Source organism: Delphinapterus leucas, chromosome 15 (genome assembly GCF_059928025.1).
Source record: "Delphinapterus leucas isolate spDelLeu-1000000601 "Yukka" chromosome 15, BTC_Dleu_Yukka2, whole genome shotgun sequence".
NCBI lineage: Eukaryota > Metazoa > Chordata > Mammalia > Artiodactyla > Monodontidae > Delphinapterus > Delphinapterus leucas.
The window spans coordinates 87,485,415-87,501,647 of NC_143143.1; the positions used below are offsets into that span (position 1 = coordinate 87,485,415).

Consider the following 16,233-nt stretch of genomic DNA (forward strand, 5'->3'; position numbering starts at 1 on the left):
CAGGGGGTGAGGCTGGCCAGAGTGACTCCAAATGTTTGCTAAGAAGCCCGAGCGTGTGCCCGGGTCCCCAAGCAGAAACCAGCCCCCATCAGCACCCCCGGGGAAGGCGCCGTCGTCGCTCCCATTGCACGGAAGAGGGCACTGCGGCCTGGAGAGGTTCAGTGCCTTGCCGGCTCACATAGCTGGCAGGCCGCAGAGCCGGAAGGGGACCCGGAAGCCTGACGAAGAGTCTACACTCAGCAGGAGGCGAAGAGCGTTCCTCGCCTAGAGTACCCTCCCCGGGCACCGCGGTGGGCTTGACCCGGTGGGGAGGGGGCGGGGAGAAGCCCGAGGTGGGCGGGGATGGGGCGGGGTGGAGCAGGCGGCCTCGATTGGGTGCTGCTTTGAGCTCGTCACGGGACTGCCCCCAGGCCGGCGCCCCCCTTGGCCCCGCCCTCGGACCAGACTCCGCCCAGGCCCAGGCCCCGCCCCTCCGCGGCCAGGGTTAACCCCCACTTGCCGACCACTCTAGAGGCCCGGGTCGGGGAGGATGGGCCGGGACGCCCCTGCCCCGGTGCGCAGGAGCCCTCTGCAGCGCTCAGGCCAGGGGCAATGGAAGCTCTTGGAGCCCACACTCGCAGGCATTGTAGGTTGCCTGTTGCTTTTCTTTTTAGCTTTTTTACTGGGGTGTAACTTGAAATTCCGCCATTTAAAGCGTACAGTTCAGCGGGGTTTACCCCGAGCTGTGCAGATATCGCCACAACCTAATTTAGGGCGATTCCATCCCTCTCCCCAAACGCACTCCTTCCAGTGATCCGCACTCTGACGGCGCTGCGCCGCGGGACCGGGCCGCCAGGGGGCGCCGCGACCCAGCCCTCAGCTGCGCCTGCGCAAGCGCCGCGCGCGAGCCCGAGAGCGAACCCACCGAGCGCGCGCCCGCCCCGTGGAGTGCGCCTGCGCGGAGCCCGTGGCCGCGCCAGCTCCCGCAGGGGGCTCGTCGCTGGGCGGCCGGGCTATGGGGGAGGCTGAGGTGGGCGGCGGCGGCGCGGCGGGCGACAAGGGGCCGGGGGAAGCGGCCACCAGCCCTGCCGAGGAGACGGTGGTGTGGAGCCCCGAGGTGGAGGTGTGCCTCTTCCACGCCATGCTGGGCCACAAGCCCGTCGGTGAGCGGAGCGCCGCGCACCCGCGTGGGGGCGGGGCGGCGGGCAACGGCCGGGGGCGCGCGCGGGGCGGACGGGGCGGGGCCTCCTGTGCCTGCACCCCCGCCGACCCTGCCCCCACCTGCGCACCCCACCCCATCCCTCAGCCCCCGCTCCTGCGCCCAGCCACCCAGGCCCCTCTTTACTCCTTCCCCGCTGACCCCTGCCCTTTCCTCTCCCCCCGCACCCCTGCTCCCCTAACCCCCACCCCCTCCAACCACGGGCCCCTCTCGCCCCCTTGCCCCCCACCTCTCTTCTCCACCCTACCTGCTGGCCCGCCCCTCCCCACAAGCTGACCCCTTCCTTCTGCAGGTGTGAACCGGCACTTCCACATGATCTGTATCCGAGACAAGTTCAGCCAGAACATCGGGCGGCAGGTCCCATCCAAGGTCATCTGGGACCACCTGAGCACCATGTATGACATGCAGGCACTGGTGAGCAGGACCCCACCCTCCCCAGTCCTCCCAGGGCCAGAGCCCCTCGCTCCCCAGACAGAGCTGGTGGCAGGGAGCCCCCTCCATGCCTCCTCCCTGGGTCCTTGCCGGGCCCTGGCCTCAGGGACCTTGATGTCTGGGATGTCCCACAGGGGACCAGTTGTTGAACAAGATAGCTCTGAGTAGTTTTACGAAAAACACAAGCCTAATGACGGTAGCTAGTTATCGCATGGAACTACCTTAGGTGGGGGGTTGGGGGGTGGTCGGTTAAGACCTTGCCAGGAGATAACTAGGGAGCTGAAGCTCATGGGAGGGGGCTCTTAGGCCATTGTCAGTCTTGTGGAAAGTCCCCGAGTGCTACAGGCAGGGAGGTGACCGGGTCTGAGTCACATTAAGATGAATATGGTGGTTTCTGTGAGAACCAGGCAGGCAGGGGCCCAGGCCTCATGGAACCCCCAGCTGGCCGTGTCTGAGGGGGAAAAGGTTAACTAGGTAACCAGGACGGCAGAAAAGACAGGTGGGCATTCCCGGCAGAGGAATGGCAGGTGTCAAGGCCCTGTGGCAGCAGGCATTGGAGCGTCAGGGAACGCAGAGGAGGCCGGGGTGTCTTTAGAATGAGTGGGAGTGGGGATGTCAGGTGACCAGCAGGGTGGGAGACCGTGCTGGGGTTAGGCAAGGCTCTGCCTCTCCTCGGGGCGTGGGGCTGCCCCAGCCCCCCAGCTGAGACCTGCTGCACATCTGTGAGGTGGAGAGCGAAACCCGGGCCTTCTTGTGTCCATAAACCGCGCTGCCATTCGCTCCCTGTTGGTCTTGGGCAAGTCGTTTGCGTCTCGTCATCCTCGCATAGAAAGGGGAACTGACAGCTGGGCCCTGGAACTGACCTCCTGGCCCACAGTCAGTACCCTGGAAACTCGAGGACAAGCCGCTAAACTAAAGCGGGCCCTGCAGAGGGGCCGTGCCCATGAGCTGGGGCCCCGCTCCCCGAGAATTCCTGTGTTCAGAGGCTTCACAGGGCTCCCATGCTTGTCACGTTGGGGGTCACCTGACCCCCAGGAACTTCCTGCACCCCGACTCCAGGCTGGGGGCCAGCAGCTAGACACAGAGATGAGTGTGGCAGGGCCCCTGTCCTGGGGGGCCCTGGTGCGGTAGGAGAGACAGTTGGCTCTCAGGCACCGGCCCTGGCTCCAAGGTCCTGTGGCCGTGACGCCCAGCACAGGGCCCACGTGACACTGTGGGGGGCCACCCAGGGGTCTCAGCCCAGGACAGGTGGCCCTTCCCCCCTCCCCCCCCCACTTCCTTAGACCCCAGCACCGCTATGGAGCTGATGCCTCGGTCCCCTGGGGCCTCGTAAATATGAGTCTGTGGACCGCACCCCACAAGGTGACCATGAGCCCAGGAGCCCTCGGGGTTTGCGAAGCTCCCGGATGCTGGTTGGCACATTTACATGCTGACCACCTGGCTTGTCAGCACAGCTCCCAAGTTGGGGACTGGAGGCCCTGTCTCCTGACCCCCCTCCCAACCTAGAGACCCTTCCCACCAGCTCACCTTTCTCTTCGTCTGGTGGTCCGTGTTTTCGGGGCCTCTCTCCCTCTGGCATGTGTGTGACCTCCCTCCATTTTGCTTTGCTTACCTGGTTTCCACGGGGGTGGCTCCCCTGCCTCCCTGGCTCCTTCCCCCCGGACACGGGACCCAGGCACCATGGCCTTTGCTCACGGCTGTCGCGGGCCCTGAAGGCGCTCTCCTGGAGGGGGAGCCCATGCAGCCAGGCCACACCGGCATGACAGCACTGCCTGACTCTGCCCCCGGAGGCGTGCCAGCCGGCGGAGCGGCCCCAGCATCATCTCAGGTGACACTAAACCCTTATTCCCATTGTGATGCCTGCCTGTGGCCCGCACTGTAGTTTTGCCTTGTCTGGGTCTCTGTGACAAGCCAGCCCCTGTAGACTGCACAAGAGAAAGAAGAAAGGTCTCAGCCCTGCGCCTGCCCACTGCAGCCCCCAAGACGGTCACATGTGTTCATTGGTCACTCCTGAGTTGTCTCTTACATATCTTTAGTCACATTTTCTTTTAAATGTGACTTTTAAAATCAAGTTTTCTTCTTTGTTTCTTAAAAAAACCCAAAATGCCCTGTTTGCCATCAGCATGAGTCTGAGATTCTTCCATTCCCAAATCCAGAGAGGAACTTCGTCCTTCCAGAAGAAATCATTCAAGAAGTCCGAGAAGGTAAGACTCGGGCGAGAGCAGATTTGGGAACTAGGAAAGGCCGAGGGTGGTGGTGTCAGGGTGAAGGTCAGGAGCCTCGGGGAGTGAGCGTCACTGGCAGGGGGATGCTGGGCCCTCTTGGAGGGGGAGGTCTGGGGGCCCCCAGGACGGGGGGAGGACATCCTGAAGGACATACGCGCCTCCCGAGTCAGGAGGAGCCCTGGCCTGAGCCGCTGCAGGTCGGGTGGGGCTGTGGCGCCGACCGCCCCAGGCTCTAGGTCACCGTCGGCCGTCTCCCCCCAGGAAAAGTGGTCATTGAGGAGGATACGAACGAGGAAATGAAGGAAGACGTGGACCCCCACAATGTGGCCGATGATGGTAAGTATGGAGCTCGCCCGCCCCTCCTGGGGCCCCAGGGGCACAGCACCCCAGCCTGGCCAGGCCTCCCCGTCACGGGCAGCCAGGGCCTGGCGTCTGGCTCAGCAGCTGAGAAGGCCGCTTCCGTGTGCTCAGGCAGAGCCTCCCACGCTGGGACGTCACGCACGGGGCCGGCACGGGGCGGGGAAGGGGGCACAGGGCAGCCTGGCCCCGGGCCCGGTCAGTGGTCACGGGGTGCAGGAGGGTGTCCGACTGAAGTGGAACGGGTGGCAGCCGTCTCAGTGCAGGGCGAACCCCAAGGAGCAAAGACGGGCATGGCTGGGCCTCGCTCCCCCAAGGGGCAGGCCACATGGGCACCCCCAGTTCGGGAGGAGCCTTTTGGGGTCAGTGTCATGTATGTAGGTGTAGACTTCTTAAACTGAACAGGAAGATGAAATAAAATTTTGGATATTCTGTTTTCAGCCAAATGATTTTGTCTCCCAGTTTTTTCATCTTCAGGAAGCTTGGGGAAAGCAACAGAAAAGTCCAGTAAAGACAAAGACAAGAGCAACTCAGACTTGGGGTCCAAAGAGGGGCCGGACAAGCGGAAGCGCAGCCGGGTCACCGACAAAGTCCTGACCGCCAACAGCAACCCCTCCAGCCCCAGCGCGGCCAAGCGGCGCCGGACGTAGACGCTCACGGCAGGCGGGCACCGTGGTCACCAGGCAGTCGGCGGGTCAAATGCCACTGGGCCTGCTGCCTGCCCTCAGGTGCCAGAGGCTCCCGCGGTGCCACTCAGATCGCCTGGGCTCAGATGGCCCCTGACGACCGGAACAGGACCCGTTCAGATGCTGAGACCCGAGAGGTGTGAGCCCAGGCCACGATCACGCCGGACACTCGTGGCTTCGTGACGACAGCTGAGCTGCGCCTGTGGCTAAGCGTTGGCACGGGCCTGCAAACCAGGCTGCGTGGGCAGAGAGCGGGGCACAGCCAGCAATAACACACCGACCCCCTCTGTGCTCTGAGGAGCCCCAGTCTTCCCGTTCGTCCATCTGTCCATCTGTCTACCGCTGTCAACCGACTGCGGCCTCAGGAGAGCGTCAGGCCGCGGGCGCCGGCCCCTCCACCACCCGAGAGACTGAGAACTGGGTGTTTTGCCTCACTCACTTGTACTGTAACGATGTATATAATTTGGTTGGTGTTTCACTATTTAATTTTTAAGGAGCCTATTTTACTAGTGTTTTATATGAAAAAAAATACTGCAGAAGTTAAACCTGTGTTGTATTTTTTCTGAGACGTTTTGTTTTAAGGTAACAGACTACTGAGATAATTTTTGCTCAGTTTTTATATGCCGATACAGAGAATTTGTAGCGGTTATTTTTGTATTCTCAAGTAACTTGCAACAGACCAAATGAGCATGTGGAGGGAGGCAGGACGTGGGGCTGACCCGCCGCAGCCTGGGCCCCAGGCTGACCGAGGTACGCTTGTGTTTGACTGAGGGACATTAAAACACAAAAAAGCAACCTGGAGTTGTGTGATTTTGATACCAAAGTAAGTTAACTTCTCCTACAATAGGAAGTTGTATTTTTTCAAGATTTATAACTGAAGCTAACTTTGATGTACCGGATCACTTGATACAATGAATATACAACCTAGTAACAACGGGTTCCAGTGGCTACTTTGTTGCATGTAAGCAACCCTTCAAATGCAAAATGTCAGGAGAGCAAACCAGCGGGAACTGGTGCCTCCTTCCCAAGAACAAACGAACGTGAAGGCGAGAATTCTGGCTGAGCTTGTGTTGAGAGGCACAGCCGGGCCTCCCGAGTGACGGCGAAGGTGCTCGCCCTCATCTTGACAAACCACGAGGACATTGAATGCCACCCGTCCCCCAGCACCAGGAGCACGAGGTCAGAACAGGCTGAGCCCACGAGGCCAGGCCAGGAGCTCCATGGGCTGAGGCCACCTGGCGCGGGGTCGGAGGCCGGCACTCGCTTCCCCGGCAGGGCTGACGTCCGGCAGTGTCTCGTGTCAGGTTGAGTGTCTTGGGTCGGGTCTGCCGACCCTGAGCAGCCCTGGCCTTCCAGCCCGACTTTCCTGTGTGGGCAGCTGGGGCAGAAGCTTGCACCCCATGGTCAGACCTGCTGCATGGGGGGGGCTCCCGTGGGGTAAGTCTCCAGCAGAAGATCACAGCCTCGGCGGTAACCTCCTGCCACGGGTCGGGGGGGGGGGGGTGGGATCTAGACGGAGCCCAGGTGCAGTTGGGTGTGACTGGCACTTGTAAAGTGGAAGCTGGGCAGCACCTGAGAACAAGCCTTGTGTGTGGCCGCAGGCAGCCGTGGGAAGGCTGTGCTCTGAGCGCCGCAGGCTGGGGCCACGGCCCTGTCTCCGCTGCATGCTTGTCTGTTCTCTGGGGCAGAGCGGGGAAGCCTGCCCACCCACGTGCTGTCAGAGCTGCCCAACCCTGGAGGGCACCCCAGCACCCATCAGTGCCTCCATCAGAGGCTGGAAGTCACAGCCAGGGTCTCCGAGGCCAGCTGCAAGTCAGCTAAGGTGAAGGCCAGGCCCGTGGCCGCAGCCTGCGGTGGGCCAGCCCCACCCGATGCTTGGCGGCTCTTCTATCACCTGCTCCTCGGGACACCTGCCCAGGCCATCGGTGGCAGACGATTTGCAGAAATGCCCAGAGCTCCATACCTTTGGCGGAGTCACCACTGTCCTTTTAGAAAGTCATCCAGGCAAGATGGTACCCAGAGAGGTAACAGGTTGGTGAGCCTGCAAGGAATTGGCACCAGCACCAAAAAAGGTCTTTAGCTGTGCCCGTGGCCAAGATTGGCAGGCTCTGTTCAGCTCTGGGTCGTTCCCGGCTGCACAGCTTGAGGACTGTCACGTCCCCTGAGGCCTGGTAGATGACTTGCAGGGCTGGGCGAGGTCAGCATCCCCGGGGGCTGGGCTGGGCCTCAGTCTGTGTTGAACAGCCCCGAGGGTGATCCCCGGTCATTTCTGCCTCCAGGTGTTTGGGTCTTTGCCTGGTGCCCCCTCGTAAGTGCAGGCAGCCCCTGTGCTTTCTTATAACCATTATAATGCAGCAAGGGGGACAGGAGGGCAGACCCACGAGGACACTGCACTATGGGACTCTCTACTGGAGAGAGACTTTCCCGCTGGCCTTGAAGAAGCAAACTGCCCAGTTGTGAACTTTTGGAGGGGACACAGGGATCTCTGCCCTACTGCTCAGGAAGATGGGTTCTACCAACCATCTGAGGGGGCTTGAAAGCAGTTCAGTCCCCAAAGGAAATCTGATGAGACTGCTGCCCCAGCCGACACCTGGAGGGCATCCTGGGGGGACACCTGGGAGACAACTTCCAGGGGGTGTCCTCCTGGAGGCATCCTTGCGGGGGGACATCCTCCACGCATTCGTACAGGGTGGGGGACATCTGCTGTGGACAACCTCCAGGGGGCCACTCTTCGGGGGACATCCTGCCTCAGGTCATCCTGAGGGGGCACCATGGTGGAGAGAGGTATCCTCCAGGGGGAATGTTCTGGAGGGGAAGGGACATTCTGGGGGGTGCTCTGGGGGACAGGGACCCTCTGGAAACATCCTCAGAGGAGAGGGCATCCTGGGCTAAATTCTTCTGAGGAGGACGTGGGGGCGGGGCTTCTTCCAGGGGATGGTTCTGGACTTCTAGGATGTAAGCATCCTCCAAGAAAAAGATCTCCAGGGTGGGGATCTCAGGGTGGAGGGGAACATTCCCGGACAGTGGAAGAGAGACTTTTCAGGTTGGTGGGCTGGGGAGGCAAGCATCCTCCGGGGAAACATCTTTGGGAGGGACGTTTTCCCAGGGGAAAGGGGTATTCTGGGAGGATCCTGAGGGGGTGTCCTCGGGGAGCATCCTCCAGGGGGCCTCTCCAGGGAAAAATCACCAAGGTGGGCATGTGGGGGGCAACCTCACGGGGGAAGGGGGTGAGCGTCCTCCGGAGGAGCCTTCTCGGGGTGATGGGCCTCCTCCAGGGGGACATCCTTCAGGAGTCCTCCTGGGGATGGGCCTCCTCCGGGCGGGGCGGACGGAGTCGCCAGCCCCGGGCCCGCCCCCGGCCCGCCCCCTGCCACGCCCCCCGGCACGCCCCCGCGCTTCCTCCCTCTATCACTTTCGCTTCCGCCGGAGCGGGTCCCGCCGACGCTGGAGTATGGAGGACCCGGACTGCGACTCGACCTGGGAGGAGGACGAGGAGGAGGACGGCGAGGGCCCGAGGGCCGGAACCGACGAGGATGGCGAGGCCGGCGCTCCGCGGGACGTGGAGGCCGAGGCGGACGCGCGGCCCAGCGCGTTCCAGGTGCCGCCCCCGCGCGCTGGGGACCCGGCGCCCCTGGGGAGGCCGCGTTGGACTAGGGGGCAAGGCCCGGCTCCTGGAAAATCGTTGCTCCCCCGACCCCGGGGCCGAGTGTGGAGGCCCCTACCGGAGACCCGGCTTGGGGCCCGGCTCCCCATCTCCAACGGTTGCCCTCTTCCCGGCCCTGTCCTCCTCCCCCATCGTGATCCCCAGGGCACCCTGAGATCCGCCCCCGCACCAGGGCACCTTGCAGGGAATCCAGGGCCACCCTCAGACCCCTGTCCCCAGGACCAGATCTGCGTAAGGACACCTCTTCAAGGGGGTGGCCCCGCACATCCTGGACTCCCCAGCCTCTGTCCTACCGCAGCCTCAGGCCCTGGCTCTGTCCTCTAAAGAGGCCCCAGCCCTCAGTGCTGGCCACCTCCACTGCTCCTCTCGGCCTCCTGGAGCTCCCTCCTCCACCCGGCGCCCCTCGGGGGTCACCTCACCCTGCCCCACTGTCCAGGACTCCAGCTTCCCTCAGGCCCCAGAGCCCCCAGCCTGCCCCACCCCCACTGATCCTCACTGGGCACAGCACCCACCCACTCTGGCTGGGGCTGACCTCACTTCGTCTTGGAGGTGGCCGTAGAGGCTACATGTGTGTGGTGTGCCTGTGCCAGGGTGGCCGGCTGTGCCCACCGGTTACTCGTCGCCGCTGGTTACTTGTCATAACCATGGTTACTCATTATTACCAGAGGTTACTTGCTAGCGCTCGCCGGGTGTTACGTTCCCAGAGTGGGCGCAGCTGGGGTTCTGGGTAAGAGGGAAGGCCCCAAGTGGTAGCTGTCACCATGTGTCCCCCTCACTTCGGGATGAGGGCGTCCTGGCACCATGTCTAGGGAGTCTTGAATTCCAGCCTGTGTGGTGTCGGGGATGGATTCTGCCTGTAGCAAATGAGAGCTCTGGTTTTCAGGTTTCTCTCTGTGTCTTGGACTGGTCAGTCAGCGAGAGGGACCCCCAGGGGCTCCTGGGCCTGGCTGGAAGGCCGGCGGCCTCGGCACTTCTCTAGTGTTTCAGGGAGGTAGGCTGGGCAGTGGTCTGGGTCACAGGTCACAGGAGTCACAGGGCAGGAATCTGGCTCTTTCCCCAGGCAGATGCCCACCGGGCATGGTGCAGCGTAGGTGAGAGGACACTGTCACCACTGTAGCTCCATGGGCAGACAAATGGAAACTGATTGAGGGATGGGGCCAGCTTCTGCTGAGTTTCAGTTTCATCCGCTGTCCATTGGCCACACTGGCATCTGGCTAAGAAGCCCACCATGGGAAGCATCTGGGGCCCCTCCTGGCAAGGCCACTGCCCTTAGGGACACAGCCCCTTAGGTGACAACTTAGAGCACAGCGCAAGGAGGAAGTGCTGGGAAAGGCGGGGTTCCCAGGGCGAGGTCCTGGGGTGTGATCCAAGCAGGGTAGCCAGCAAACATGGGAGGAGAAAGTGAAACTAGAGTTAGGGGGGCTCCACCCCAAGAATGCACATTGGCCTGGGGTTCCTGAGGGCTGGAGCGAGCAGCAGGGGCCAGCCTCACTGCAGCTACTCCGACCCCCTCTGATTTTGCTGACAGCTAGCCCAGGTCCTTGCTGCTGTCACCAGGATGGGGGCTCCGTGGGGTGGGTCCTGCTTGCTGGCTGCCTTGAGGAGTGGGGAGGGTCTCTGGGGGTGGGTCTCATCCAATCTCCTCTCTTCCCAACTCAAGGTGACAGGGTCCCGAAACTGGCGAGCAGCGCGGGACACACGCAGGTACCGGCACCACTACCCGGTAGGTAGCTGCCTGCAGCGCCCTTGCCCCCTGCAGCCTAACCGGGACCAAATCCTCCTCCCGGAGAAGGCCAGCTGGACAGTGTCCCACCAGCCCTTCTCAGACAATGTCCCACGTCCTGCCGGACACCCCAGCTGGGCCTGCTGCTTCTTCCCCTAATCATGGGGTGACAGCACGGCGCCCTAACTCCCATCTCAGTGCCCTTACCTTTAAAACACGTGACGGCGCCAGCCGGCAGCTCGTCCACAGGAGGCCCAGCACCGCTAGCCCGTCTCACAGCCTCCTTTCCCTCAGCCCCGGCTGTCTGCACCCAAGAGTCTCGGGTGATCCCTGGGCTGTCTTTGGGGTGCAGATGAAGGGGACCTCCCAGCCCTGGCCCGCGTTGGTGGGGGGAAGGTCGTCGCTGGTGGTCAGAGGTGACTGCTGTCCCCCAAGTGTGGAGGCTCGTCCTCACCTTCAGGGTGGAGGGCGCAGGCTTGGCACTCGGGGTCTTCACCAGCCTTCCGGATGCCTGGAGGTTCAGGGGCCAAGAGCAGACACCCACTCCCTCCCACCCATCCCGGGAACGCTTCAGCGTCAGGGGCCCTTGGAGGCGGCCCGTTTTGGTGATACCCTGTCTGGCACCTCTCTCTGGCTCCTCAGGATTTGGTGGAAGGAGATGCCAGTGGTGACATGCCCAACCTGAGTTTCTACAAAAACGAGATTCGGTTCCTGCCTAACGGTGTGTACCTGCTCAGCTGCTGACAGCTCCAGCCTCGGGGGGCCCCCTTCTCCCCTCTGCCTGTCTGGTCTGCTGGGACCTGGTTTGGACACGTGGCTTTCGGGTAGCCCCACGGGGCCCCCTGGAAGCTGCCGAGGGGCTGCCAGGTCCCCAACCCTTGGCCTGGCTCCACTGGCCAACATGCTCCGAAGGGCCAGGCAAGGAATGCTGGTGGCTTTGCAGGCCGCACCGTCTCTGTCCGACTACCCGACTCTCCCTCTATAGTGGGAAAGCAGCATATGTAAACTAACAGGAAAGAACAGTTTTTACGGTTTTAAATGGTTGGGGAAGATTTAAGATATAATAACATTTTGTGACATGTGAAAATCATATGAGATTCAGATTTCAGTGTCCATAGTGAGGTTTCCTTGGAACCCACCCATGCTTTTGTACTTACGCGTTGTCTGTGGCTGCTTTCCTGCCACAGCACAGGCCGGTGGCCTCAGCTGTTCCCCTCCTGGCCCTTTGCAGAAACGGGCTGCCTTGCGGGAGACCAGGCTGCCGGGTGGGGCTCGGCTGCAGGTTCTGTTTGAGGGCAGAATTCCGGCCAGCAGCCTGTGCTTTGTGGGCTACGGCGAGGCCCCCCCTGCTGCAAAGCCAGGAGCAGGTTTGGGACCACTTGTCCTTCCTGGATGGGGCCTGCCCACTCAGGTCTGCCCTCCATCAGCAATAAGGGTCCGCTTTCCAGGTGGCAGAGTGGCAGTCGGCCAAAGTGGGGTTAAAATCACATGAGATGTGCACAGCCTGAAGCTGCCAGGCCCCGAGGTCCTCACGAAAGGAGCGGAGGGCAGTGGGGGAAGGGGCTTTCAGGAGCCCTGGCTGACTTGTCCCCGTGGGGCTCCCAGGCTGTTTCATTGAAGACATTCTTCAGAACTGGAAGGAAGAGTACGGCCTCCTGGAGGATAATCACTCCTACATCCAGTGGTGAGTGGGCAGGGCGGGGCTGAGCTTGCAGGGCGGGGCTCCGGAGGAGAGGCTTGAGGCCCCCCCCCCAGGCTGGAGCCTGGCTCCGCCTCTCCCAGGCACAGCACTGCCCTCAGGGCCCAGTGCCCGGCACTGCTGGCGGGGCAGGGGAGACCGGGTCCTGCAGTCTGGGCTCTCCTGGGTTCTCCAGCTGTGAACAGCCTCTGCCACTGGGAGCTGACACCGCTCCTGGGGACAGGAAGAGCAGCAAACCAGCGGACCGGAGGCCCCATGAGCCTGTCCCGAGCCTGTCCGCGGAGCCCCTGTGCCGCGGGGGCGGGTTCTAACAGTGCCTTGAGGTGCCCCTGGATGCTGCCCCACAAACGCAGTGTCCTTTAAGGACAGCTTGCAGGGGGCCAACCCGGGGCGCAGGGTTCCCCGGGGAATAATTCCACAGCATTAATGATGGGAGGAACAGAAGAATGTGAAAATGAAAAGGAATGGAGGGCTTCCCGGGGGGCGGCTGGCAGGTGCCTTTGCTGCTGAGTGGGCAAGCTAGGACTTCTGTAGGTGGGTCTGCCCTGGGCCCTCATTCTGGGCACCCTCCCTGGAGCTCTCCCACCCTTGCCCCTTGGCTTTACTGACTGGTGAGAACCTGTGGCACGTGTGGTCCAGCCAGCCCCCGGAGGCAAGCGGAGAGCCGCCCCAGGCTGCCCAGCCAACGCGTGCCAAGTGGCTGGTGGCCCACGTCTGCCACTGACAGGGCCTGTGCCATCTCTTCCTTCACAGGCTGTTTCCCCTGCGGGAGCCAGGAGTGAACTGTCACGCCAAGCCCCTCACGCTCCAAGAGGTCGAGGTGAGCTCTAAAGGCCAGGGGAGGGGCCTGGCTGGCCACAGGGGTTCACGTGCCCCTTCAGGAGCTGCTGGCGGTACAGGAGCTAGAGGAGCCCCTCCCCCCAGCCATGTAATTATCTTCCCTCCCAAGTGGTCCTCGCCTCTGCCCTCAGTGCTCCTTGCAGGCTTCCAGAGAAATCCGACGGTGAGGATCGCTCACATCCAGGGGTCCAGGGCAGGGGCCACGAGCAGAGTCAGAGTGCCCGGGCTCTGCCTTGGTCAGCCCTGGTTTGGGCTGGATTGGGGATGCCCTGGATGATCGGGAGGGGGCTCCAGGAGCCAAGGAGCCCACAAGAGAGGCCAAGCAGGTGCACCAAGAAGACAGGGTGGGTGCTTGCTGCCCCCTGTCCAGCCCTGGAGTCCCTTAGGTCCCCTCTCAGGTCAGGGAGTTCCTCCTGGGGCTACAGCAGCACCTCAGGCCTCAGAGAGACCCTGCGACAGCTCAGAGCGAAGAGAGCATCCCTGGGCTTCTGCACCCTGACGCTTCACCCTAAGGGTCTGAGCCGAAGCCCCGGGATGAATCGGGGACCGAGGGCGGCGTGCGGCCCCACACTGCACTGGCGCCACCCTGAGCTCCCTGCTGCTCTCGGGGGGCGTTTTGCAGGCGTTTAAAAGCTCCACGGAGGCCAGGAAGCGGTTGGTCCAGGCCTACGAGCTCATGCTGGGCTTCTTCGGCATCCAGCTCAAGGACCGAGACACGGGCCGCGTGTGCCGAGCGCAGAACTACCAGAAGCGCTTCCAGAACCTCAGCTGGTGAGGGTGCTGCTCAGCCCGGGCCCAGCAGCTCGGGGGGCTGCATAGCCGGACTCAGGCTGGGGACGAGGCCTGCGGGGCCGGTGCCTGAGGCTCTGGGCATCCTCCTTGCCTGCAGAGCGGGGGTGGACCCCACCTGATAGGGGTGTGAGCACTAAAGAAAGCCGCGTGAGTCCACAAGCTTCTTGGCTGTGCCCTCCTGCCCACGTGGGCATGGGTCAGGTTGTCAGGGGAGCTCCATCACCATCACAGCGTCCCTGAGCCTCGCACCCGCTGGGGGTGGCAGGCACACTCCCCTCTCCTGCCTTGGGAAACGCTGGGCTTGGGGGAGGCACAGAGCATGACTCTGCTGATGGTACAACCACCCTTGCCCATGGGTAACTGAGGCCCCCGCCTCTGGAGGGTCCCCATCTGGTCCTCTTCCAGCTGAGGTGGGGGTGGGTGTTCCATGGGACCAAGGGGACAGTCACCCTTCTAGAGGATGCATCACAATCCCTCACCTACGTGATCCAGGCTCACGGGCCGTCTTCTCAGGGACCGGGGCCCTGCAGGGGGAGCAGGTGGGAACAGAGACTGGCCTGTGGGCCGGAGTGTCTCTGCTGGTGGACATCAGGCTCTTGGGGTGGCGGGGGAGGGAAGGGTGGGCTTTGGCCGAGCGCCGCCCAGCCCCGTGTAGCCCTGCCAGTGCCCCCTGTCCCCTCCAGGCACAGCCACAACAACCTCCGCATCACCCGCATCCTGAAGTCTCTGGGGGAGCTGGGCCTGGAGCACTACCAGGCCCCCCTGGCCCGCTTCTTCCTGGAGGAGACGCTGGTGCGCCGGCAGCTGCCGGGCTTGCGGCAGAGCGCCCTGGATTACTTTGTGTTCGCTGTGCGGTGCCGGCACCAGCGCCGTGAGCTGCTGTACTTCGCCTGGGAGCACTTCCGGCCCCGCTGCAGGTTCGTCTGGGGGCCCCACGACAAGCTGCAGAAGTTCAGGCCGTGCTCTCCTCCCTGCTCGCCCCGGCCGGCCCGCCCAAGGCAGGCCAACGGGGAGGAGAGCCCTGGGGAGCCCCTCCTCGAGGCCGCAGCCCAGGGGCAGACCTGCGGGCCAGGGAGGGATGAAGAGGGGGACCCGGTGGCCAAGGGTCCCCAGCCTCCCGGCACAGAGCCCCAGGAAGCTGGAGCCTCGGAGAAGGACCAGGGAGATGAGGCCGGCGATGAGCAGGGGCCAGAGTCTCCAAACCCCAAGGAGAGGAAGAAGAGGAAGTTGGAGGCGAATCTGCGGGCGCGGGCCCCAGGGGAGCCGGGCCCGAGCGCCTCGGAGGTGGAGAAGATCGCCCTGAACTTGGAGGGCTGTGCCCTCAGCCAGGGCAGCCTCGGGGCGGAGACCCAGGAAGTGGGCAGCCAAGCCCCGGAGGAGGCCGAGCAGCCCCGCCCCCAGCCCCTGGAGGCCAAGGTGGCTGACGACGTGAGGAAGCGCAGGAAGACTGACCAGGGTGCCAGGGATGGCACTGGGGTGGCAGCAGGTGATGGCACCGTGACGCTGGCCGCCGCCCAGCCCCCTGCCCCGTCAGGGCGCCCAGTGGCTGAAGAGGGTGAAAATGAGGTCAAAGAAGAAGCAGGGCCGGAGCAGGGTGCCCCCGGGAGCCCAGCCACTGCAGGACCCGAGGTGGACGAGAGGGCAGAGCCCACGGAGGCAGGACCCTCTGTCCAGCCCGGAGAGCCTTAGGGAGGGGGATGCCCGGGGCCCTGCCCTGCCCCGCCGCAGGCCTGGGAGCCATGTGGCCAGCTGTTCCCCGCCCCCAGCGCTGCGGGCCTCTCCCTGCAGCCACCACTGCAACTGCTGGAAGGGCAGGCCCCCCCTTGGGGAAGGCCAAGGCTTCAGCACCCTTCTTACCTCAACCTCACTTCCCGCCTCTTTCGTCCTCTGTGCCGCTGCCCGGCCCCCACCTTTGTAACCTGGCTCCTCATGGGCTGGGGGGTGGGAGGGGGGCTCATTTTCTTAGTCTGGTGCAGAGGCCTTTTCTGAATAAACTCATCTGACTTTTGAGTGTTTGGGCGTGGACGGTGGCCCTGTGGGTGGCCGGGGCAGGGGAGGGGCTGGCTTCATGAGTGATGCTGGCTGGACGCCCTCTGGGTGCACGTGGCCTGGCTGTGGTACCACTTTGCCCGTGGGAGTGCCTGGGGTGTAGCAGTGGTGCAGGCCTCCTGGGCACCCTGACCCCAGAGCCGCTGGGGCTGGGCAGCTGGTCCCTCGGCTCCCCTCTGTCCCCTCCCTGGCGGCCACAGCTGCCCCTCACCCCATCGGTCCTCCACGCAGGGACCGGCCTGGGAACGGAGTGACTCCCTCCCTCAGCAGCCCCCACCCCGCAGGGCATGCTCCCCCTCAACCTGGCTTTGTCCCCTGTGCCAGGACCGCTCCCTTCCTTTCTACATCAGCACCAAGGACGCGGAGACTCGGAAGTGATGGAGGTCACACCTGGCGGGGGAGGGGGAGGGAGTTAGGGGCCGGGACCGGGGTCCCCTTTTCATGCTCTCCCCACAGCTCCTGTCCTGTGGGGAGGGGGATGGACAAACTGGAAGTCACTCGCTGGGGTGGGGGTGGGACATAGTGTCATCAGGTCCTCGTCCAGACCATTATGGGGCTCAGGTTCAGG

The 16,233-nt window shown here is 63.4% G+C and overlaps 2 protein-coding genes across 7 annotated transcripts; both read left to right on the forward strand.

Annotated features, from left to right (window-relative positions):
• The first annotated feature begins 417 nt into the window (after window positions 1–417).
• MRGBP (MRG domain binding protein) lies at window positions 418–5,693 on the forward strand. Of its 3 annotated transcripts, none has more exons than XM_022597635.3 (6): window positions 418–1,142; window positions 1,491–1,612; window positions 3,306–3,458; window positions 3,753–3,834; window positions 4,117–4,191; window positions 4,654–4,766. In XM_022597635.3, the coding sequence occupies exons 1-6, from the start codon at window positions 995–997 to the stop codon at window positions 4,659–4,661; spliced, it is 588 nt and encodes a 195-aa protein (XP_022453343.1). In that variant the 5' UTR covers window positions 418–994; the 3' UTR covers window positions 4,662–4,766. The 3 variants fall into 3 exon arrangements, with proteins under 3 accessions (XP_022453343.1, XP_022453341.1, XP_022453342.1); XM_022597633.3 differs by having other exon boundaries at window positions 617–1,142; window positions 4,675–5,693; XM_022597634.3 differs by lacking the exon at window positions 3,306–3,458 and having other exon boundaries at window positions 933–1,142; window positions 4,675–5,693.
• Window positions 5,694–8,321: 2,628 nt separating this feature from the next.
• Window positions 8,322–15,631, forward strand: OGFR (opioid growth factor receptor). Of its 4 annotated transcripts, XM_022597578.3 has the most exons (8): window positions 8,323–8,496; window positions 10,223–10,285; window positions 10,928–11,006; window positions 11,891–11,969; window positions 12,738–12,804; window positions 12,934–12,987; window positions 13,447–13,595; window positions 14,300–15,631. In XM_022597578.3, the coding sequence occupies exons 1-8, from the start codon at window positions 8,350–8,352 to the stop codon at window positions 15,303–15,305; spliced, it is 1,644 nt and encodes a 547-aa protein (XP_022453286.1). In that variant the 5' UTR covers window positions 8,323–8,349; the 3' UTR covers window positions 15,306–15,631. The 4 variants fall into 4 exon arrangements, with proteins under 4 accessions (XP_022453284.1, XP_022453286.1, XP_022453285.1 ...); XM_022597576.3 differs by having other exon boundaries at window positions 8,322–8,496; window positions 12,738–12,987; XM_022597577.3 differs by lacking the exon at window positions 12,934–12,987 and having other exon boundaries at window positions 12,738–12,912.
• Window positions 15,632–16,233: the final 602 nt, after the last annotated feature.